General features: G+C 37.3%; 1 protein-coding gene and 1 non-coding gene across 7 annotated transcripts in view; both read right to left on the bottom strand.

Moving 5' to 3' along the window:
• ZNF638 (zinc finger protein 638) overlaps positions 1-23,114 on the bottom strand; it is an 80,387-nt gene extending 57,273 nt beyond the window's left edge. For 3 of the 6 annotated variants that reach the window (XM_032873676.1, XM_032873672.1, XM_032873675.1), the window contains exons 1-2: positions 7,723-9,030; positions 2,812-2,873 (exon numbers count right to left, since the gene is read on the bottom strand). In XM_032873676.1, coding sequence (XP_032729567.1) covers positions 2,812-2,873; positions 7,723-9,030 — 1,370 coding nt within the window. Of the gene's footprint in view, positions 1-2,811; positions 2,874-7,722; positions 9,233-22,981 lie in introns of those variants that run through there. The other 3 variants (XM_032873674.1, XM_032873670.1, XM_032873671.1) reach the window with 2 other exon arrangements.
• LOC116877255 lies at positions 5,688-5,790 on the bottom strand. The gene has a single exon (XR_004384598.1). It is a non-coding gene; the product is annotated as a U6 spliceosomal RNA (small nuclear RNA).
• Positions 23,115-24,829: the final 1,715 nt, after the last annotated feature.

Here is a 24,829-nt window from a genome sequence, read left to right on the forward strand (position 1 = left end):
ATTTTTTGCAGTGTAGAGAAGGCCAACAAGGAATCATTCAAGAGCACACAGCCTGAAAAAGGTAAATATGTGGGCTGGAGTGAGTAGTAAAAGTGACAGGCACAGAAAGCACTTCAAAATCGGGGCCTTAAAAAAAAAAAAAAAAAAAAAAAAAGGCTATCTACACAGAAGGCTTTAATAGGCATATGTGCCATTTGCTCTAGTAAATTAATGGCAGTGTATGTAGCTAGAATCTTACTAACATTAATGCCAACCTACAGCAAATGACTACCACTTAAATCCCTCACCTTCGTAAACATTAGACATCCTACTGGATATCTATGAGAAAATTTGTGGCTTAGAAGAGACTTTCTATTTACAGTGGCAGCTAGGCCTATCTAATTCAGATGATAAATTATCTCCATATAATAACCTGTGTTTGTCTGCACAGCATCTACATAGGGAAGAAACCATCTCTATTCATAGTCTACATGATTCAGGTTGGGCTTACCACACTCAACAGCAGGAGCAGGTACACGACCCCAACACAGGTAGAGTACCCAATTCTCCCAACTATTGTAACTCATTTCGAGATGGACAACTAACTCAAAGTGGACCAAAAAAGTCAAACCTTAGACTTGGACTTACACAGGAGCTTTGAGGAAAGAGGGTTTTTTTGAGGGTATTTTTGTTGTGTTTGTTTTGAACTCCTAGAATTACTAACTACACAGTTCATTTAAGTCCAGAACTATGGGGGTCATTTTGCTTTGTGGAGGAAGTGTACCTGGGATCTCACGAGGCCAAAGCAGAAGAGAACAGAACAGCCAAGAAACAATTTCTGACCACTCTGATTTTTGTTTCAAAATCCAAATCAGCTGTTCCTGAAACTTTCTTTAAAAATGACTTTGGGGGGGCATCTGGGTGGCTCAGTGGGTTAAGCCTCTGCCTTCGGCTCAGTTCATGATCTCGGGGTCCTGGGATCAAGCACTGCATCGGGCTCTCTGCTCAGCAGGGAGCCTGCTTTCCCCTCTTTCTCTGCCTGCCTCTCTGTCTACTTGTGATCTCTCTCTCTCTCTGTCAAATAAATAAATAAAATCTTTTAAAAAATAAATAAATAAATAAATAAAATTTTTTTAAGAAATGACTTTGGGGTCACTGAGTGATGTAGTTGCTTAAGTCTGCAGTCAGACTCTTGGTTTCAGCTCAGGTCATGATCTCAGGTACATGAGACAGAGCCCTGCATGGAGCTCCACACTCAGTGTAAAGCCTGGTCAAGGTTCTTTCCCTTCCTTCTCCCTCCCTCTATGCTCCTCCCCCTACTCAAGGTCCTGACGCCCTTCCTGGCTCTCTCTAAAAAAAATAAATTAGTTAAACCTTTAAAAAATAAATATAAGGGGTGTCTGGGTGGCTCTGGGGGTTAAAGCCTCTGCCTTTGGCTCAGGTAGTGATCTTAGGGTCCTGGGATCTGGCCCCACATCGAGCTCCCTGCTCAGTGGGGAGCCTGCTTCCCCCCCCACCTGCCTGCCTCTCTGCCTACTTATGATCTCTGTCAAATAAATAAAATCTTAAAATAATAATAATAATAAATATAAAATACAATAAAAACTACTTTGAATTAAGTTTATCACTTATGACTGGAAGAGTCCTGAACAATCTCAAAATATTTTGGTAATGTTTTCATAAAGAACAAAACCAAAACCCAAAATCATTTGCCCCAAAACATGTTCCTATCATCAGTTTAGGGACCGGTAACTTCACACAACTGTATCATTGTGTTTAATGAGTACAGGGAATACAACTGAATTATGTTACTCCATCAGATATATAAGAGATTCCTGCTGAAGTCACACTTTTCACCTTCATAGGTGTCTGTCTTAGAAAAGCAAAAGGTTGGGGCACCTGGGTGGCTCAGTGGGTTGAGCCTCTGCCTTCGGCTCAGGTCGTGATCCCAGGGTCCAGGGATGGAGTCCTGCAACGGACTCTCTGCTCAGCAGGGAGCCTGCTTCCCCTCTCCTCCACCCCCCACCCGCCTGCCTCTCTGCCTACTTGTGATCTCTGTCTGTCAAATAAATAAATAAAATCTTTAAAAAAAAAAAAAAGGCAAAAGGTTGAAGAACTGAAGAAACAATACTGAGGAACCAACACATTTAGCTTGTTTACCTCCCACTTAAAGTTTATTCTTTGTTTTTTTCTAAGATTTATCTATTTTGACAGAGAGAGCACATACACATGAGCAAGCAAGCAGGGGAAGGAGCAGAGGTGGACAGAAAGGGAGAGGGAAAGAATCCCAAGCAGACTCCACACTGAGCAGGGCATGGGGCTCAATCTCATGACCTGAGCCAAAACCAAGAGGCTCTTAACTGACTGAACCACCCAGGTGCCACTAAGGTTTATTTATTTATTTATTTTTTAAAGGTTTATTCTTAAAATAGGTTCTAAACCAGAGGAGAGCTTTACACATGAAATTAAATATTGGTATTTGGTTTGGGGTGGTTTTTAGTTTTTTATCCTTTGGGAAAGTGGAGCAGATAGGAAAAGGGAATGCTATCTACTCTAAAATAGTTAAACCACTGTAAAGCAGGCAAGCCAGCAAGGAATGAACCCATGATATTAAGTCTACCTACTGGGAATAATTAGGAGAGAGAAGAAAACATCATATTTAATTCTCTCCTTTTGGAAAAAGATTAAATATGCTTCATAAAATATTTCAAAGCAATAGCTTTCTAAGAATATTTTTCTCTAAAGTACCACACTAAAGGTATTAAACAGTCATACCTCAACATTACTATTTCATAAATTTGCTACCTATAAAAAAGAAAAATTTGTTCTTACTGTTGACGTAACTGGCGGCAACTCTCAATATGAGTAGATGTATTTTGATGCTGAATCCAACCCTATTGTGAAAGGAGAAAAGCGCTGAAATTAGAATATTCCTCACACTATGAAATTAGGCTTTTAAAAAATGACACAGGATTCTTTTTTCAAAAATTAACAAATGTAGTTATAAATAACATTTGACTACTCAATAATATTTCACAAAAATAAAGTACCTCCAAACAAAGGTACTTAATACCAGACCTTATTGATGCCATTTTGAAACATTTTAGTATAGAAAACATTTAAAAAATCATACCCATACCCATGGATACTCATTTTGAAATCAAATATATATTTAACCTTGGAAAAAATACAAGCATTTTTCAGAAATAATTCATCTTACATATAAAAATACTCCAGAAAACACCAAAAACTCCATAAATAAAATAGTATCTGAAATGGCATCTCAAAAATATAGTATCAATAACTTGTATCTCTAAATTCAAGCTAACAACATCAACAACAAAAAATCCTACCTCTTAGGCCAGTACCATTCCAAACAAGGTACCCACTATATTGACAAAGGATAAGATTAGTAAAAATATGAAAAACTGCTGATTAGATCTAATTTATTTTCAGGATTTAAGGGAAAGTAACACCATTTCAAAGACACAATATCCCTTACATAGAGCTTTACAATGAACAAAATGCGTTTTTAATACATTACTTCATTTACAAATCTGCCCTAAAATTACATTGTGTACCCACAAACAGCTCCTGGAAGATACATCTGATTAAAATTTTTAGAAAAGACAATGTACAGTTTTCAAAGATACAGTCTCCCAAGTGAAACAGTTAAAAGCAATGTGTATTATTACTCAATGTTTTATTGTTTCTCTGACATTTGGATAGGTAAAAAAAACTTACTCAACAGTTCTGTATTTTAAAATGTTACTTGAGGAAAATGTTATTCATATCCATTTCAAAAACATTTTAGTATGGCACTGCTACGATCTAGAAGTTTCCACAGTTAAAACCACAGTTGACACTAATTTTGCAATCTGTCTTGTCAAGAACTATCTGAAGACAAGTGCATGCTATTTATAATACTCAGCAACAGGTTAGGAAAAACCCTAAACTACTTCATTAAGCCATGAAACTAACTGTGGATTGCAAAAAAGAAATGTTTGCATATCCCGCTCAATGGTACAAATAGAAAGCTAGAAGAGATTGGCAGTGAAGAGTCTCTAGTACTGCTGAACCCATGTCTTTGACATTAACTGGACATTGTTTACATCAAAGAGACACAGTGGCAAATAGTGGTTGGGCATAATTTATTTACACCATAAAGCATTTTATTTGAATAAGTTGCCATCATTTAAAAATCCAGTGATTTCTACCCCCAAATCCAAACTTTCAGCTTTTCTTGAAAAAACAATACTGGACATGTATTCTGTATAGCAAGTATCAGCTGATGCTGATAGCTGCCCTATTTAAGGCATACTCTCCAGTTCTATACATACAAACATTCATATATATATATATGCATATGTACACACACACACACACACACACACACAGAGTACTATTTAACAGGCCCACTTCACTCACTGATATCACTTGCTTTAAGCTCAATAAATACACCTATGCCACCCAATTTCTAGACTGTCTACAGTATCCAGATTAGATAAAAAGGATCCAAAAGCAGTACTGCCTCTCTAGAGAAAAAGTGGTAATTACCTACTAAGCAGGAAATGCTTGTAAGACTTCAGACTTGAGCAGGCACAGAATCAAACTGTGAAAATACCTACCCATATAAGAGTTTACTCTATCCTCCAACTATCTGAAAAATCTTTTATGTCAATTAATATTTTCTCAAACTGAATTATTTAAGTCAGAAGAACAGCTTCGAAACTGAGGACAGCCAAAAAGACGTAACATCTAAACTAAGCACAGCTCCTTCTCTGACATCTGAACCCCAATTTAGAAAAGAAATACATTTTACAGTCTACTGTTGCCCTTTTCAGGCTATAGTTTTAAAGATTGAGCAGTGGGGAACCATCTGTCAAATGACAATTAGCCCCCCCCCAAAAAAAAAAAAAGCACTTGATAATTTACATTAATTGGCTACATTATTTACAAGGTCATATGAATCCATGTTTACAAGGCAGCAAGATATATCACAGAGAAACAAGAGAAGTTGTTTGTACCATCTATGTCCATGTTCACAAATCCCTACCATGTGGTCATCTAGTAGTGAAGAATTCATTAGTTAGATCCATCATGCTGTTGTTTAAAAAAAGGTGTTTTAAATGGCAATCTCTGTGAATTCTAATGAATCAAGTACTAATGATTTTTATCATACTAACCCAGACTTTCACCATCTTAAACTTGAAAGGAACTAGGGAAGCCTCATATTCGGTGCTCTACCGTTATCTCTTCTCATTCTTATTCACCCTGCATACGTCTGCCAGATTTATCTCCCTAAAATACACTTTGAACATGTCACTTCATGTATCAAAAACCTTAATTAGCTTCCTAATGCCTCTCACCTCAGTCTAAACTCCTTAAGCTCACCTCAAGCCTAAACTCCTTAAGCTAAGCTTTTGAAGGCCTTTTGGTACCTACTGTTACTGCTGACATCTAAAATGTCATCCCTCCGCCCCTAGGTATATCTGAAGCCTACTCATTATTCAAGACCTATATTTAACCAACTCCATGAAGTCTTCCCTCCCAAATCCTTCCAGGCCAGATTCAACACAGTTAGTCACTGTCACTAAATCTTACCCAACTAGTCTTTTGATGTAAGAAAGTACATTTATACTTTTTTGTGGAGGGGGGGGCTTTCTTTTTATCTGTATGAGATGATGATGGTAACTACACTTACTACAAAAAACATGGAACATATCACTAATTCACATGTCATCCTCGTACACGGGGCATGATAATCTTCTATTGATTCAATTTTAGCTAAAGTACTGCCAAAGCGAGCATTATTTATACTTCTTTTTAATTATATGCTGCTAAAAACACAATAGGTATTGATAAATTAATAAAGCTGGCCTGAACGGATGTAAGCCTAAAGTCAAGATAGATATATTAAATCTCTCTCCCCTACAGCACATCCAAAAAGTTAAATGCAATCACTGAACCATTTGATGCCCTCTAATTTTTAAAATTCCTTAGGTGTGTAATTTTTCTCTTCAATGAGACTGTTTAAAGTGCTTAAGACCAACATCTTCATTTTATATAGCTCTCATTTCTGCCCAGCATCTAATATAGCCATGTATGAAACTGGTAATCAGTAAATACCTACTGAATAAACGTATACCTTTTCCATTCGACAAAATAAAAACTTTTAAGTTCTTTATTTTAATATACCTTTCTTGGATTCACCATGACTAGTTAAAAGTTCAAATGGAACACAGACAGCCTATTACTCAATTAGGAACTTAGACCAGCACTACTTAAAGGCTAAATGCTATGAATTATTCTGAAATTTTTCAAGACTTGGCTATCTCCCTTGATAGGGACAGCAACTATTATTTTACTAGAACTCCACAAATTTTGCTAAAATGAGGAAGAATGCCACTTTCCTTTGCTAGAGTTAACAAAAGCATCAGCTGAAATCTGTGAGTGGGTAATACAAAGACAATAAAAAAGGGCAGCACTGGAAGTAGAAAAAAAAGAGAATTAAACACCTATAGGTTTTTAAGCCTATACAAAGTATATAGCCAATGATATGGACTTGAATCGAAGCTTATTCCATGGGAAGTACATTCCTTCCTGACCATTTATAATATAAATCTACAAATCCCATTAGTGAACAGAAGAAACAGTGGTTTCCAAATACATGTAAGTAAGTAAATCATACTGGAGAATTTCCTACACAAATCCGCCAACGATTATAGTTGACCCTTGAACACCGGTTTGAAGTGCACGGGTCCACTTACACACAGATTTTTACAGTATGCATAAATGTATTTTCTCACAATCTTCTTACTATTTTCTTTTCTCTAGCTTACTTTTATCATAAGAATACAGTATACAATACTATTAACATACAAAACGTATTAACCAACTATCTATGCTGTCAGTAATGCTTCCAGTCAACAGGCTATTAGTTTTTAAGGAGTCAACTTGGACTTTCAACGGTGCAGGAGTTGGCACCCCCAAGCCCCAAGCTGTTCAAGAGTCAACTGTACTATCAAAAAAGTATATTCTACATTACTCTTCAGCACTTCTATAAAATACTTTCTTCTAATTATACTGACCACAGAGGTACCTAAGGCCTTTTTTATTTTTTTAAGATTTTTCTCTCTACAGTTTACCATTTTACACTATTCTGAGTTGATAGCTAACCCCAAAATAATTATTCTTGACTCAATTTTGCTATGGATTAAGTTTAGGAAGCTCCTTCTCATGAAACACTAAAATTCCTAATCTAGCTAGAGTCAGAAAATATTAAAATCAACATTAACTGTCTTTTAGCCCAAGACAGGTAGATACATGCAAGGCTGCAATATACTGTCTCTTGAAAGTGTGCAGTACAAATATTTTATTCCAACTTTTTATATTTTTATAGTAACAGATTCTATTTAAAGTTGACTCATGTGGTTGTTTTTTAAGTCCATGGTTTATGTTATATAAATTTTATGTTGCATGAATTTTCTAAGAGAACTAATCCAAAAATTCAAAGTACATGGACAAACTATGTCATGTGCCCAGTCACAGGAATACAGAAAACCTAACACTCAATTCAGTGTTTAGGCCAGGACTACTAAGATTACAACTAAGCAGGGAAGTTGCAATCACAAATAATTTCTGCCATTTCCTCAATGCCTAGTTAACACCAGCACAACATAAAAATTTAGAGGAAATTTGGGCGCTGAGTATCATTATACAGTGATCTTTAAAAACACTCACCTTCAAATGACTACATTCTACGTTACACAGAGAACACAAATGTGGAAATATTCTTGGAGACGCTGCATAATAATCATTCATCATAGAGGGAGTTGGAAGTCTCTTCATCTTCTGGGCATCAGCATGTGAAAACTTTGGTAACCATGATGCTTTCACAATCCCAAAGGGCGACTGAATGGGAATGTCAGCCTCTGACTGGTAATTCTTTTTGCTTCCTCCTGATCCATGTACACTAGATGAATTAATCACAGGTTCATGTGGGATCCGCTCTTGCTGGCTTACAGCTGAAATTAATTCTGATGAAAAAGGTTGCTGGTTCATAGGTGGAGGAATAAGAGACTGATTCATTGTCTGGTTAACTGTTTGGCTAATGGATTGACTGACGGATTTTACTGGTTCAAGGACTGACTGTCCTCCTGAAATGTGTAAGCCTGACATCTTAGTTCCACTCTCAACTGGGAAAAAGGACTGATTATTAGAGGACTCACCGGGGAAGTCCATCTGTCGAAACACATCTTCAACAGGAAACATAGAATTACATATCACATTTGGAGTGGGAACAGATGCAGAAATGCTCTGTGACCGAAATTCATTCTTGACCTCATCTGTTGGAATTTCAGGATCATAAATACGTACTTCAAGTGGATCTTCTGTGTAGCCGTATTTGCTTGCATGCCCATAATCAATCACATTACTTGAAACTGCCTCATTATGAAGCGTTTCTTTATTTCTGCTCTGAGAAGGCAAATTGGGTAATCGACGCCCCATCTTTCGCATTCTTATATCCCTCAAAATTAATGGCATATTTTCAGGGGTTAGCTGTTCATCAGGATAGCGACTGAGCTCTTCTAAATCTTCATTAGATAATCCAAAACTTGCTAAGATACTTGAGGCACTCTCTTTAGTATAGCGGCTCTGCACTTGAGGACTCTGCTCTGTAACCTGTGTTAGACTCTGTTTCACTCCCACTGATGCAGATATATGAGGCTCATCATCCCACCGGCTACCATGAGGCTTCCCCTTCTTTTGTTGTACTTCATGAAAATCCAATTTTTCTTTGGTCAATCTTGGATCAGTTCGGTGTTGAGTTACCTGAACATTCATTCTCTGTGGTCCCATGTTCTGATAAGATTCATGGCCAGCAAATCTGTGCGGAATTCCACGGGCTCTCCCTGCTGGGTAAAATCTTGGAAGACCCATGGATCCAGGCCTCATAAATGGTCCTGGAGGCCTCATCCCAGAAGGGTTAGGTGCTCGTGGCCTCTGAAGTGGAAAGTTTCCTCGAGGATTAAACCTGGGTCTCGACATGGCTATTTTCAAGAAAGCCTGATTTAATAAAGTATAAGGTGGTGTTGAACTATGTGAGGCAACGGCATTCAGCTGCTGAAGCGCCAACTGAGTCTTAATCTGAGCAAAGTGCAAAGGAGATGGGCCCAACAGAAGTGGGTTTGCAATGCCCAGGTTCAAGGAATTCACAAGTGGTGCGAAATTTTCCAAGAATAACACAAAGCTGAAAGTTAAAACACAAATATTAGATCATTTTAACTCAAACTACGTCATGAAGTGGGTTCTACAGCCAGTGTAAAACATTTTGAAATAAAGCCATGAAACCATCCTCCATTTCATATACTTTTAGGGTGTTTACGAGAATTGTTAACTTTCCCAAAATGTTCTCTTCTTTCCTTTCCCGAATCCAGAACACACACCCCAAACCTCAAGCCAGAGTTCATGTACAAAGTGTTGCACTGGGTGCTGTCCTAGGTGCTGAGCAGTAATTACAAATCCTTTTACATAATCTTGAAAAACACTGGGGATTTATTTCATGCTTTGTTACTGGAAAAAAAGAGGAAGTCATTAAAATACTTAGAAATACACATATACTTGATATGTACATTAGGTTCGAACCATTAAAACAAAAACTATAAGCCTAAAATTTTACAAGACCCATTTCTCCAAGACACAGTCTTCCTTGAAATCACATCTCAAAAATTCCATATAGTAATTAGACTATGCTTAAGTTTCCGTTGTTAAACAAGTGTTTCTTTTAAGAAGAAAACTTATCATCAATAACTTGACTAGAGTCTGACAAAAGAGTGCGCAGGAGCATGGATTGATTATAACAGACAACATAATATGCAGCACAACCACCAGTCACCTTTCTCTTGGATTCCCTCCAGTGTATAGGCAAATATGTATAGATAATAACAAAGACTAAGTTTATACTATTCATGTGCCAGTGACTGTTCTAAGCACTTTACATAGATTGATTAATTTAATTCTCACAAAAACCCCTTCAAATATTAAGTTTTACAGACAAGGACGCTAAGGCACAGAAATTAAGTAACTTGCACAGATAATAAATGACTGCGCCAAGATTTGCACTCAAGATAATTTAACCCCATAACACATGCTCTTAATCACTAATAGATGTGAGCAAGAATATTTTGCAGTTCCAGACACTGTATTAAACTGGTTGCTGTCCAGCCATGAGAGCACAACACAACTCATTCTAACCTGAGTCTCAGAAAAATAGTAGTTTAGCTATCATTCAGGACCAAGGTCAGCGACCACCAAACTTACTTCCTCTCCCAGTTTTTTAAAAAAACAAAACAAACAAACAAACAAAAAAACAGACTATGCCTGTTTACCTACTTTTATACCTGACAGAAATGCACGGTGGGAAACACGAGGTCTTGAGACATCTACACTTACTGTGAAAATCCGCACTACAGATCATATTTGATGATCATCACTTTCTGGTTCAAGCTACAACTTCACCCATAAGTCCACTACATCCTTTTTTAATTTATAATGGTAGTGAAATGTTAATTTGGCTGAGAAATGGGCTTTATCTGGTTAACACACTCCCTTCTAACCATCTGTTCCAATCAAAACAAACAAAATAACTTTGCCCTGGACCGTCATGACTTACTTGATTTTACTCAATGGTCAGCCCCCATTAAACCTTTCTGACCACGAAGGTCCAAACTTTCTTATTTGTTGCTTGTACTATTTGGGATTCATACATTTTGTGTTCATATGTGTGGTCTTTTTTTAAACTATCCACTGTCAATTAAAAGCATGTGTTTATTGCTGTCTTATCTTCCAAGCATAAACTCTACTCCTACTTAAAATACCCTCGAATATTTGTTAACCTATTTGATCACATCCAGTCATTAACATACATAACTAATTTTCAAATCGGAATGAAACACAACAAAAATTAAACGCTTCTAATTCAACAGATACAAGCAGCAGACACAAGTTTAGCAAACATTGAAATGATATCCGAATTCTGTCAATAATGTTCATTTATAACAAACTCCAAGTCTTTTTAGACAACAGCCATATGAAACCGTGCCTGTTTTCCATAAAACAGGATTATTTCCAAGAAAACTTTGTCTTACATTTTGTCATCTAGTTACTCAAACTGTTTCAGCACCGTTTTCCTTAACTGGTGAGGACTCTTCCCACAACATCAGGAACACAAACTCTCCCAAATACTGTTTCTCCCCCATAAGGAAATCAAAAAGAACAGATTTCAATCAGTCATCTAACTACCACATGGAATTGTGAACAAATTATCATTTAGAGGTACGTAAGTCCTAAGTTCTTTAAAGGAAAAAACTTACCTACATATTTCCTAATGGGTCTATGATATATGTTTATAGATTGTAAGAGAGCAGCCCTTCGCAAACTGTATTCTGCAGAAACATCCTGTTAAGACTGTAGGTCTTCCACAAATAAATTCCCTGGTCAAGAAAGTCTGAAATGCATGCACTAGCTACCCTTCCTAGAGAGACATGATGCTTACTGTACATTAAAGGCTGTATGATGCTGTTGTTTATTTAAAAACTTCATTTTGTGCTTCCTAAACTTGAGTCTTCTTCATGCTTATACTCAGAGGTGATACTTCAAATATTTAGTAACTGGTAAAGCACAGCAAGGAACAATTATAACAGTAACTTGTGACTTACAGTGTGCAACAAGGGTCCTGAGCCCCTCCTTTCTCTACCCCCCTTAAGCTTTTAGTTGCTATAGCATGAGGTGGGGAGTTGGGGAGAGGGGGACAGTCCTCGGGAAGGGACTAAAAGAGTGGGGGAAGTGGAGCTCTGCCCTTGGGGAGAAAGCTACTTACTAATAAGGGCAGAATTATTTCCATGTTTCAACAACTGCCATTATCTATATCAGTGTTGTAGTCATGAATATCAGTCCTGAAAGATTCAAGATTCATAGAACAGTTTGGAATATAAATGAAGAGAATTAAAAGGCCTTTCCCTAATTTAAATTTCAACTCTCAGTAAGCAGAGATTTGGCTTGTTTGCATTTTTAGCCTTAAAACACACACGTGCGCACACACACTAGATATCCTACCTCGTCTGACATGTAGTGAGTGACTTACGTGGTGAGTCCCAATGTGAAATCTAATGAGGACACAGCAGTAAGTTAACAGCAGTCCTGGCTCTCCCAAAAAGGCTGTCTTCCCTTCTCTCTTGGTAAGACAAGTTAGGGGCTTATTTAGTCATAGTTATATATGAAGCATTCTGATTCCAGGACCTGCTGCTGGCTAGAGGTAAGAAAGTTTCTCTCCAGATATGTGTATCCTGGAAAATCCATCATTATAAGCAAATGTCACTCTTTCAATAGGTCTCTTTAACTAACCTCCCTTCTAAGAACAAGTTTAATCCTTCTGAACTTTAAGCCAACACTTCTAACTTTTATCCCAAGACTCCTTCTGGATTTAAGACCTATTCTAAGTATAGTTTATTTTCATTTTAGATTGCATTTAGTTAATATTTTCAGACACTGATTGACTAATGTAAAATCATCAAACACATTCTTATGCCACCACTATCACTTTTAATCCTGGTAGAAAAGTTTCTGACAAAGTAGTTCATCAAACATCACTAAAGAGGAATTATGATAAATTACTTTACTAATCATGTGCTCAGCTGTCTCTAGTTCTATTCCCACTACAGTGACATGAATGTTAAGTGTGAAGCATGAAACACAATGCTCAACACTGGTAAGAACTGATAGAGACTATTTTTAAAATATACGAAAAAGTATGCCTACAATGCATATGCAAGTAACGGATCTTCCATGGCTAAAAAAACCTTAAGTAACTTTGTGAGTTTTCTGTAAATGAAATTTAAGGAGTACACCCATATTTCATTTGCATAACTGTCTTTTTATTTTGTAAGTGTAAGCATATTTCCTAAATGATTAAAAGATCATTTAGGAAAGTTATGGTTTAGTCTCTCTTAAAACTATCGTTCACATTAACTGCAAACAAAACGTTTTGACTAAAAAGAAGCTGGTATTTGTAGTTCAAGCGTTCTATTTATAAAGTATTACAAACTTCCCTTTTGCAGTTATAGAATTTTCAAGCTTCATTTCTTCAACTCTAATGTAAAGACAGGCAAGCCCCACTGATCAGCATCCTTTCCGTTGTTTCTTAACTTGTCTCCCCTTTGTTTAAACTTCAGCCCTACCAATAATGCCTCTGGGTACAAATACTCAACGCAAATGCTAATCACTAAATGAGGCATAGGAATTTATCACCTCAACAGATTCAGAAGAATAAAATTCAAAATCAACTATCGGATCTTTCAAGATACCTAAAAAAAATTCTAGGTACTCCTAAAAACTTAGAGAAACTGTCTTAACATAAATACGTCACAGTAACTTCAAACCCAACTCTTATTCACCCACTAAACAAATACTTTAACAGTGCTGATCTACACGGGGAAGTAGCAAGGCTATTAAGCCAGAACAGAACCCTTCCTTTATAAAGCTAATGCTCCAGTTTTTAAGATGGAGTTAGTGTCTCATAAGAACCAGAGAAACCAAAATGATAAAATAGAGTTAAAAATTTGGATATTTCCCTTTTCGCATCTCTCCAATTAAGAGGGTTTGCAAAGACTGGAGATTGGTCAAATAAACTATGTTACACCGTATTTTGCACCTGTAAAAAGGAATATTAAATATCCTTGGTGGGATATACCCTAAGGATAATAACTAGTACATAAAACCCTCCAAATTGTTTTCCTCTTTTTTTAACTGGCATATGGACAAAACATAAAATGCTGATTAAATATAAAAGAGCCACATAATAGTATTACTTATATAGATACATAGTACTACCATCACATATGTCTAAAGTCAAGCTGGTATCTAAACCAAAAATAGCAAATATAAGAGAATCCTTGTTCTCCAAATCTGCTACTACAAGAAACCCAAAGGGTTTCACCAACAGTGGCATTCAGTTACAGTTATTTGTAAATTCTGGTAGTATCACAGAATTTTTACAAAGTAACAAGTGACAGCCAAAACTCCGAACAAATGCCTGACACAGTAAACATAATCTTTATTAACCATAACTATTAGGGAATATGCCATTTTCTGGATAACTGAGCTTTAGCCATAAAGAGGATGGTTCACCTACAATAATTTATGAAATCACTAAACTAACTCTGAAAAACCGGAGTTAAGATCTGAGTTTTTCATTATTAACACTGCTTTGAAAACAACTGTAACTAAATATTAATACTTAAAAACAAATTTCATTCCTATCATATAAGTAACATATGCTTTTCATAGAAAATAAAAAGTAGTAAATTAAATCCTTACCATTAAAACCATGATCCTAGAATGAACTAGTATTTTGATTTAATTTCTTTCAGGTTTGTTTATGTGAATACACACATGAATAAGAAGGGCAGGAAAATACACCAAACTTTACTGTATGAAATTAGAAATACACTGTTTTCAGTTAACATTTTATTTTCCTATATTAAATATTTGTAAAAAACCAGGATATTTACTGGTCGTGAAACATTATGAACTCCTGAAAAAAATTCTATTATTGTGATAAGTAGCAGTTAACTCTTTTCTATGCCCCTTTAAGAACCGAAACATGCCACTCTGAAACAACAAATATTCAATAAAATGTCAAACATAAAATTTCTTTTAGAAACACTTAATAGAAACTGACCTCTGAGGCAGTCATGCAGAAATGGCTTGATGGATTAAAAATATATTGACACTAGATCCATAAATTCTTTCTGAGATGTTCACTACTATGGAATATCAAAAACTGCCTGTTATTCTAACATAATCTTTTGGAAGAAAGATAGTCCTTTTTTTTTATTTTTTTTATTTTATTTATAGATACTGTTAAAGAAACCGGAAATCTAAAAATCTACAAGTATCATCAAAAATTAGTCAGCCTGATCATAATGGCTCCATTAGCCATAATGAAAAATTTATATCAAACCCCAAAGGTGAACTTTACAAAGCACTTTAATATTCATTATCTACCTGGAACCTCACAACCACACAGTGAGCAAGGGAATCCCAGTTTTTACAGATTAACTGAAGCCTCAGGACTAAGTTGCAAGATCATAACTAAAATCTACACTTCCTCTATTTTTCCATACAATATTCTAGATACATAAAATGTAAATTTTATAGCTTTGCTTTTTCTCATTGTAAAAAAAAAAGTAATAAATGTTCATTATCACCCCCCCAAAATAAAGAAAAATTACCCTCATGACATACAGAAGAGTTTTTTCTATAATCTTAACATAAAGGAAAACAACCACTGACTTTTCTAGATATATACATCTTGTTGGAGTGACTGACAACATATAAATCCACTTTCGTACCTAAGAATACAGGTATTACACTGGCCAGTTAATATATAAGAGAGTACGTATCTTTCTACACTTTCCTCAGTTTAAATGTCACTCAATCTGCTAATCTCTTCTACTATACAGATGGATCCATTAGCCAACTGTTTTCTACCGTAAGTTGTGTCCCTTCATGTCTCACAGAAGGTAAGTCGTAACTCTGAAGGTACCACAAGTTTGGCTGGACAATATCACTAGAACTTAAAATGCCAAAATGTGGTACACCTCAAAGAAACTGTCAAAAAAGAAACAGAAAGAAAAAATAAGCAGACGATTAGAAACATCATTTGATATCATGGAGGGCCCCACAAACTTCACTGTCACCTGAGCAGGTTGATAAACATCATGATTCCATATATTAAAAAAAAAAAAAAAAAAAAAAAAAAAAAAGGGAAGCTCAACTTGCTAACACACAATGCCAAGAACAGATCACCATGAGAACCATGCATTAACCATCCCATATAGCAATGATTTAATAGTTACTATTTCCAGGAAAACAATTTTTTTTTTAGATTTTATTTATTTGACAGAGAAAGACACAGCGGGGGAGGGAACACAAGCAGGAGAAGTGGGCTTCCTGCTGGGCAGGGAGGCAGATTTGGGGCTCCATCCCAGGACCCTGGGATCACGACCTGAGCCGAAGGCAGATGCTTAATGACTGAGCCACCCAGGTGCCCCAGGAAAACAACTTTTTGATAAACAGGATGAATATAATTATATGTACTTTTTTAAAAAGCACTGCATACATAAATGGATCTTGAGAGACCATACTGTATTCATAGTAAATGATGCCTCCCTGAGAAGTGCTTTGGTGGGCCTGGTTACCTTGCTACCCTCAAGAAATGTAATGCATTAATCAAAGAGAAACTGCCTAATCCAAGATGGAATAAAGAAATCTCTCCTGGGACTGTTTTTAAAACTAGAAATGAGAAAAGTGGTGGATGTTGATAAAACTCATATGCTACCGATAGCATTTTTACTGCCTCAGTGAGAAATCACAACCACGGAAACAAAAATAAAGCCAACATAACAGAGATCAGCAAGCCCAAGAAGTAAATACAGTATGGAAGACATTCACTACCCAGATGCAACCATTGAGGCATAACTGTATTCCTGCCTTCCCTGCAATTAGGCTGTTCACTTTCATGAAGCGTACAGGCCAAAATATGTCTGTCTCTGCCTAAAATGAGTTTCTAAAATCTTTGATTAAGCATACCTATACTATCTGGTCAAATGCCTTAAAATGCTAAATTCTTTGAAGTCTTCACAAAGCATAAAAAAGCATATATAGCATGTTATCTATTTTTTTTTTTTTTGAAGCTTTTATTATTTGACAGGGAGAGAGAGAGAGCGAGCGAGCTCTAGCGCACAAGCAGGGGTAATAGAAGAGGTAGGGGGAGAAGCAGGCTCTCCACTGAGCCAGGGATCATGACCTGAGCTGAAGACAGACACTTAATGGACTGAGCCACCCAGGCACCCCTAACATGTTACATTTTGTATAAAAAAAAAAAGAAAATAAGAAAACACATATATTTGCTTGGCAGTCACAAAAAGAAACACAGGTAGGATAACAGAAACAAGCTGATTACCTATATGGGATACTGGCCAGAAAGGACTTAAAGAAAATGGGAATATTTCACGGAATACATCTTATTATACAGTTCTGACTTTCAGAAGCATGTTAACAACAAACACTTATTTAAATTAAAACAAGGATGGAAGAAGGTAAAAAATCTAAAACTGAAAGCAAACTAATTCAATCATTTTTCAAATGCATACTATAACCCACTTAAGAAACTAATGCAAATAATTTACGAACCCCCTATTTGCTTTATATATCCTCTGTTTTAGAGGAGTTAGGAAAAAGGGGAGAACTACAATAAATTCTTACTCTTTAGTAGTTTTGGGGAGATTTTTTGGTAATGATACAGCTGAAGCAATTCTTAAATTACTTTAGATATGTTATAGGATTAAGCAAATAAGTAAATATTTGATAGTCTTGGGAGCCAGGGCTTTCACTGTGCAATGCAAGACAAGATATATATATATATATATATATATGAAATGAGATAAAGAAAAACTGGACAATAAATTATAAACCACTGAAAAAACCAAGAGTCTGTAACTCCATAGCAATCAACCACTGCAAATGTAGAGTACTGACTTGAAAAATCATCATTTTGAAACCATAATAGTAAAGATTGGTTCAGACAAAAATATCTGTGCATATTAAATCTAAAGGGAAATTTTAATAAGTAGGACATCTGCATAGTCTTAAAATGTCTCTCCACCAATCAATTAGTTCTGGGGGGATAGGGAAGAAATCAAATATTTTGACCAAATATGTTATCAAACATATTATCATTCATGGCAGACAGATGGACATCATGCACCTCCAGATTTGATACTATGGGGACCCAGCACCACTTATGTGATTTTTCTGGCCAGGGACACATAATCTGAATCTAATCAAGAGGAAACATTAGATAAATCCAAAATGAGAAATGTTCTATTACCAAAAAAAAAAAGGAAAAAAAGGAAAAAGAACACAGAAAGAAAGAAAGCAGGCTGTACTTTTCAAAAATGTCAACTTCACGAAAAACAAAGAAAGGTTATAGGAAATGTTCCAAAGTAAAAAAGACTAATGGATGTAACAATTAAAAATACAATTATCTGACCCTAGACTGATCCTGTACTGGAAAAACAATACAAAACAAAAAACCCATAAAGTGCTATAAAGAACACTACTGAGTCAACTGACAAAATCAGAAAATGGTAAAGAATTTTATCAATGTTAAATTTATTGAGGTTGCTAACTATACTCTGACAACAAAGGAAAATACTCTGTCCTTAGGAAATAAACTAAAGTTAAGGAGTATAATAATATGCAATTACTCTCAATCAGTTCAGGAAGAAAAAAAATCACATGTGTCTATGCATGTAAGAATGGAAGAGGGGACGCAGAGACAGACAGGGTATTCCTACCAGAGATTTAATTAATTCGAAAGTTCATGACCCAACCTCTTCAGTCCAACACGAGACTAACCCCTTATTTATATACTAAGTCAAAAAAAAAAAAAAAAAAAAGACTCCAAGTATGGCAACAGGCAGAAAACATGCAACACAATAAAAGAGCATCAGCCCTAAACACATCTTTGTTTTTCTTTTTCTACATCCTGCTCACTCCCTATTGACTATTAGTCAGCCCATTATGCAATTCAAAATAATCTCATCTTTGGGGACATTTCAACTAATCTGATGATACCCACCCTGTTAGGAGGCGTGCCAGTGAATTACTTCATGCAAAATTGGTTAACTCCCGTAAGTAAAATTTAACACTAATGTAGCATAGTGTTTTCTAACAAGTTAGACCTTAGATTCAGCGTATTAATTCTGGTCCTGCTGAGTGCTAAAAAAGTGACCTTCAGCAAGCTGCTTAACCCAAGCCTCAGTTTCATCATGTGAAAAATGGGAAGAAAAACAACACCCACTTCAGAATGGTGATTATACCTTTAGGGGCCTGGGTGGCTCAGTTGGTTAAGCAACCAGTTCTAGGCTGCCTCTTGATTTCGCCTCAGGTCATGATCTTACTGTCCTGAATTAGAGCCCTGCCTCAGACTCTGCACTCAGCAGAGTCTGCCTGAGATGCTCTCTACCCCCCCCCCCCCCGCCCCTCCAAATAAAATTAATAAATCTTTTTTTAAAAATTGTACTTCCTGGGCGCCTGGGTGGCTCAGTGGGTTAAGCCGCTGCCCTCGGCTCAGGTCATGATCTCAGGGTCCTGGGATCGAGTCCCGCATCGGGCTCTCTGCTCAGCAGGGAGCCTGCTTCCCTCTCTCTCTTTCTGCCTGCCTCTCTGTCTACTTGTGATCTCTCTCTGTCAAATCAATAAATAAAATCTTTAAAAAAAAAAAATTGTACTTCCTGACTCACAACAGGTGCTGCTCAGAAACTGTTAAGATAGTAAACAAAATGCTTTACTTAAGAAGTAGGTAGGTATCTGCTTTTATTAAGACTTGGTTTATTTCTGAAAATGTCAATATAGCTGAGATAGAAACTATATATATATATATATATATATATATATATATATACACATGTATATACACACTGTGAGTGTGGAATATGAGACATAACTGGGGAAATTTGAATACTGGCATTAAGGAATTATCATTTTAGCAGTGATAAGCATGTTTTTCTCTAAATATTGTAGAGAAAAATTCTGAACTATAAATTGAATGATACAGGATTTGATTAAAAATAATAGGGTGGAAGGTAGAGACATGACCATTAGCTTGCAATTACTGAAGCTGGGCGATAGGTACATGGGTGAATAATTACATAATACTCTCTGCTTTTGCATATGTTTAAAATTTTCCATAATAAAAAGTTTTCTAAAGAAATGAAGAAATTCAAAAGAAAAAATAACACTGGAACAAGAATTATTTTGGTATTCAAGGGATTCAAGAGTTGAAAATAACCCAAAATATATAAATGCCCAAGGTAACCACAAAGAAAATACCAAAATATGTGTACCTTAAAACCTTCCTGTCCTCCCTGAACTCTTCTCAGGACAAAACCCTTGCTCTTGGGGCCCCTGGGTGGCTCAGTGGGTTAAGCTTCTGCCTTCCCCCTAGGTCATGATCTCAGGATCTTGGGATCAAGCCCCACGTCAGGTTCTCTGCTCAGCGGGGACCCTGCTTCTCTCTCTCTCTCTCTCTGCCTGCCTCTTTGCCTACTTGTGATCTGTCAGATAAATAAATAAAATCTTTAAAAAAAAAAACAAAAAACCCTTGCTTTTGACCCTCGCTGACCATTATTATAGCTATGTTTTATTTCTACACCTCATCTTCCTCCCTTCCATTGTTCTTTTATCTTCCAAATAGCTGTTTTCATTTTCATTCTCAGCCACAAATTTCAGACTATTATAACTATATAAAGCTGAAGTAATTAAAGAGCAAGTAATGTTGAATACAAACAGGGGCTTATTGGCTTTAGCCACAAATAAAATTACTTTCAAAACCTGTAGATCTAAACCACCACATGCCAACATTCAGTAGCTCCTCTTTCCTTGCAAAACAGCCAATGTTACTGGGTACCCATACTGGAAGCACTGATTCTTACTATATAAAGCATTTTATGAGGAATTTGCACAGATTTATTCAAACTTTATGACCAGTACAAATTAAGTCATGCTAGAAAGAACACAATTTGGACTCCAAGAGCTAGCTAGGTTCTTACCCAGGCTCTGGTAACTACTAGATGAGTTCATTCACTCAACACAGGAGCATGGAGCCCTGGGACAGATACAAAGATGAACGTAACAATCATATAAATAAATGGTTACAATATATTTTGATAAGTGCTACAAGAGAGGTACATACAAAATACAGATATACCAAAATTTTAATGAAATATTAGATGATTTTTCAACTCCAAAATTCTATCAATTTAATCTGAATTCCTTTAAGCCTCTTTTTAACTAAAAGGGAATATCCACAAGAAACAATCTTTTATAAAAAGATGCCGCCTGAAACTTAAACATCTGTAGTAAAAGTATCAGCTAATATTTACTAAGCACCTAGTATATGCCAAAGTATAGGGGCTTTCTATTCACTGTCTCTTTCAATTCTCACAACAATCCCAAGCAGGAAGTAGTAATATCACCAATTTACAGGTAAGGAAACAAAAGTTTAGAAATGACTAAAGTAACTTACCCAAAACCTTAGACATTCAGTAAGGGAAAACAACAGACATCTGAATCCAGATCTCCTGATTCCAAAGCCTATTCTCATTTCACTAAACTATTTGTCTCGCATTTTCTTTCACTACATAAAAATTTCCAGAGATCACCTTAAGAGCACCCAAGAGAAAATCTTTATGACAACCATGAAGTACAAAGTGATCTCTGATTTTTAATAAGCATTTTTTTAAACAAGAGTATCTGCTATATACACTCTCCAAGACAAAAAATATTATAATACTAAAATATAACCAATATTCAGGGTAAAAAATATGTAACATGAATAAATACATCTGAAAACTAGTTAATAGAAACTAATGAGATTTTGTGACTTCTTCCAACTGTTTTATCTTTCCCCTTAGCAGATAGCAACGATGAAGCAGGGAATGGCCCAGCATATTTTACTGTATTAACATGATGGATTCCACACAATTTTTTAAAAGTGCATATTACAAGAGTATGCAGAAGAGCCGTATATGAAACGTTGTCAAAAAAAAAAAAAAAAAGAATGCAACATAAGCTAAGTCTAGAATGCCTAATAAAATTATAAAGCTATGTTGAAATAATGTAAATTATGCACTTATTTTTCCATATAAACTCATTAATCATTTTTTGGAAATTAATTTTTCTGATTTAGCAATACTAATTGCAAATCTGAATCAGCAAATATTCCCAATAAATAAATCAACCCTTTACAACAAATGGTGGCGGCGGGGGGGGGGGGGGCGACGACGAAGAAATTTTTTTGCGCACAATTCCAAAGCCGGTTAGAAAAAAAATTTGAATCAACTTCAGATGCCGGATCCTGGTAACAAGTTTTTCTTCAAAAAGCCATCAGATTAAAAGAGGGTTCCACCCCCCCCCCCCAAATTTTTCCTTAGAGTAAATCTTAAGAAAAATTAGCTAGAGGCAGCCGTCATTGTCTAGTTCAATTAAAGATTTTAGTACTAACGTTAAGCCTCCCTCATTCGCAATTATCTCAAACAACAAAAGATCCGTTTCAAACGTCCTCAAGGACTGAACTGTGCGGTATACACTCTCCCCCGCAGCTTTAAAAGAACGGGGCTCAGCCTAGGAATCACACACAAACCATTAACGATCGGTATTCGCGATTCCTCGGAGAAATTTCTAAGTAAGTATCAGAACCGTCTGTGAGCCCTCCGTGTCCCGCACAGAGGTGACATTTTCTTTGCTTTCAAGGCTGCAAAAGGCAGACACAGGAGACAGCGGCAGCAAAAGCCGCTGGATCTAATATTCCCCTCTTCACCCCCAACTCCCTCTTCCCCAGCCCCAAACACAAACATGCTCTTCTCTGCACGCTTCTTGCACAACGCCGCTCGCCAGAGGGCTTAGCTCAAGCTCCGCCGCCTCACTTCATGGCCCGACGGGAATGGTTACTCCCTCCTCCGTGCTCCCGCACCACCGCTTCCTCTGGCTGTCAGGCCTCGCGCGGCCTCGGCAGGCCCTGCGCCGATGGGGAAGGGGCCGCCACGGCGTTGCCAAAGGGCTGTCCTCATTCCTCCGCCCAATGCACCCGGCGTCGGGTGGCTCTTCCTGAAGCAAGGTCCCAGCGCGGTTACCCGACCCGGCCCTCCAGAGCAGCGAAGTGAACCAACGCGGTAGCCGAGCAGCCAAGCTTCCCTTCCCATCCCGGGGGTCCCCCAACCTCCTCCGCCCCCGCCGCCTGCCCGCCGCCATTTTGTGCGCAGCCGCTGCGACACAGATACAATAGTCGGCCAGGACCGCACAGGAAAGGCTCAGGACCCCACGCTATGGGCTCCCGCCTTCCAGCCCCCTACTCCCCACAAGGCAGCGGTCCTACCTATGCCTACCCGACTAACAGCCGGATCCCATTTGTGCCCCACACAGTTTAGCACTCAGCCTCCAGTCTCGACGCCGAAGAAGCTACCGCCTCCAGAGAACTGCACGCATGCGCGCCTATCGAGCCTTTGCGAGCCCTCATCTGCTCCCGGCGCCTGCGTACCGCTGGCACCGCGCTCGCCAGGAGGCACGAGAACGGAGCCAGAGGAGCTTGTTTCCGAAAGGGGGCGCTCTTGGGCGTAGCGTTCCCGGAGCCCAGCGTGTCCTTAGGCACCCGTTGTCAATGCCTCTGCCTGCTCTACCTGTCCTATCCATATCATGCGCAAACTTTAAGACCCGTGTTTTCTCGCCCCCGCGAAGTCTTCCCTGACCATTTTTGCCTTCAGTAATATCTTGCACTGGATATCATAATACTTTGTATGGTTAGGAGTTTGCCTGCCTTTAAGCTCTCGCCTTATACCTAATTTTGCATCCCTATAGCGGTGATGTGATGTATATCACGGCCACTGAAAATGTCAGAAAATTAGAAGGCTGTTGAAGTTTATTTTTTTTTTTAAGATTTTATTTATTTATTTGACAGAGAGAGATCACAGTAGACAGAGGCAGGCAGAGAGAGAGAGAGAGGGAAGCAGGCTCCCCGCTGAGCAGAGAGCCCGACGCGGGACTCGATCCCAGGATCCCGAGATCATGACCTGAGCCGAAGGCAGAGGCTTAACCCACTGAGCCACCCAGGTGTCCCGGCTGTTGAAGTTTATTAACCTAAAAGCTTAACACTCTAAAAATCTTTCCATGTGTCATTTCACAATCAAAATACTTCCCTTTGTGGTAGATATTCATAACCTTCATTTGGTTTGAGAGAACTTGAATAACTTACGGTTACTCTACTACACCAACATAAAGGCTCAATCATTGGGCAAAATCTGGTAAAATTCACAAGTCTCGCCTATGAATACCACACACATCACACCACCTAAGTCTCATGCATCAGTTACCAAGCAGATGTATATTATTCTTTCTTTCCTTCAAATATTTTATTTATTTATTTGACAGAGAGAGAGAGATCACAAGTAGGCAGAGAGGTAGGCAGAGAGAGAAAGGTTGGGGGGGGGGGGGAGAGCCGGCTGCCTGCTGAGCAGAGAGCCCTGTGTGGGGCTGGATCCCAGGATCCTGAGGCCATGACCTGAGCTGAAGGCAGAGGCTTAACCCTCTGAGCCACCCAGGCACCCCCACTTTCTTTTCTTCTCTCTTTTCTTCTCTTTTCTTTCTTTTTATTCTTTCTTCCTTCTTTTCTTTCTTTTTCACAGAGATGTATTTCTTTTATTCACATTAAAATATATAGAAAAAGAAAATACATAGAATATATATAGATATCTATATAAAATATATACAGAATAATATAGAATGTAGATAGAACATATAAAATAGTATAGAATATATAGAGAATATATATAAAAGAAAATATATAAAATCTATCTTACCAGATTTTCATTTCAAACTAAAAATACTGCAGAGGCAACAAACCAAAAACAACAAAGAGAAAGCCAACAAGCCAGCTCCACATAACCAATGTTAAAGCTTCAAGTGTTTTCTTCCATACATTTCTATATATTCATACTAACATACACAAACGTGTTATTTGCATGCAATGGGAAATGTTCTTTTTCTTTTTTGCCAAAAACTTGACATTAGCCTGCTAGTTCCTTTTCTGATTACTGACATTTCTCCAAGTAGACCCCCTTTCTTAAATAGTTGTGCAATATTCATAGCATGGCTCCATCATCAATTATTCAACCTGTTGACACTGAAGTTGTTTTTAGTCTTTCTGACACTCTAAACATTGGTGATACAT

This window comes from Lontra canadensis, unplaced genomic scaffold (assembly GCF_010015895.1).
Source record: "Lontra canadensis isolate GAN:19392208 unplaced genomic scaffold, GSC_riverotter_1.0 scaffold50, whole genome shotgun sequence".
Lineage (NCBI taxonomy): Eukaryota > Metazoa > Chordata > Mammalia > Carnivora > Mustelidae > Lontra > Lontra canadensis.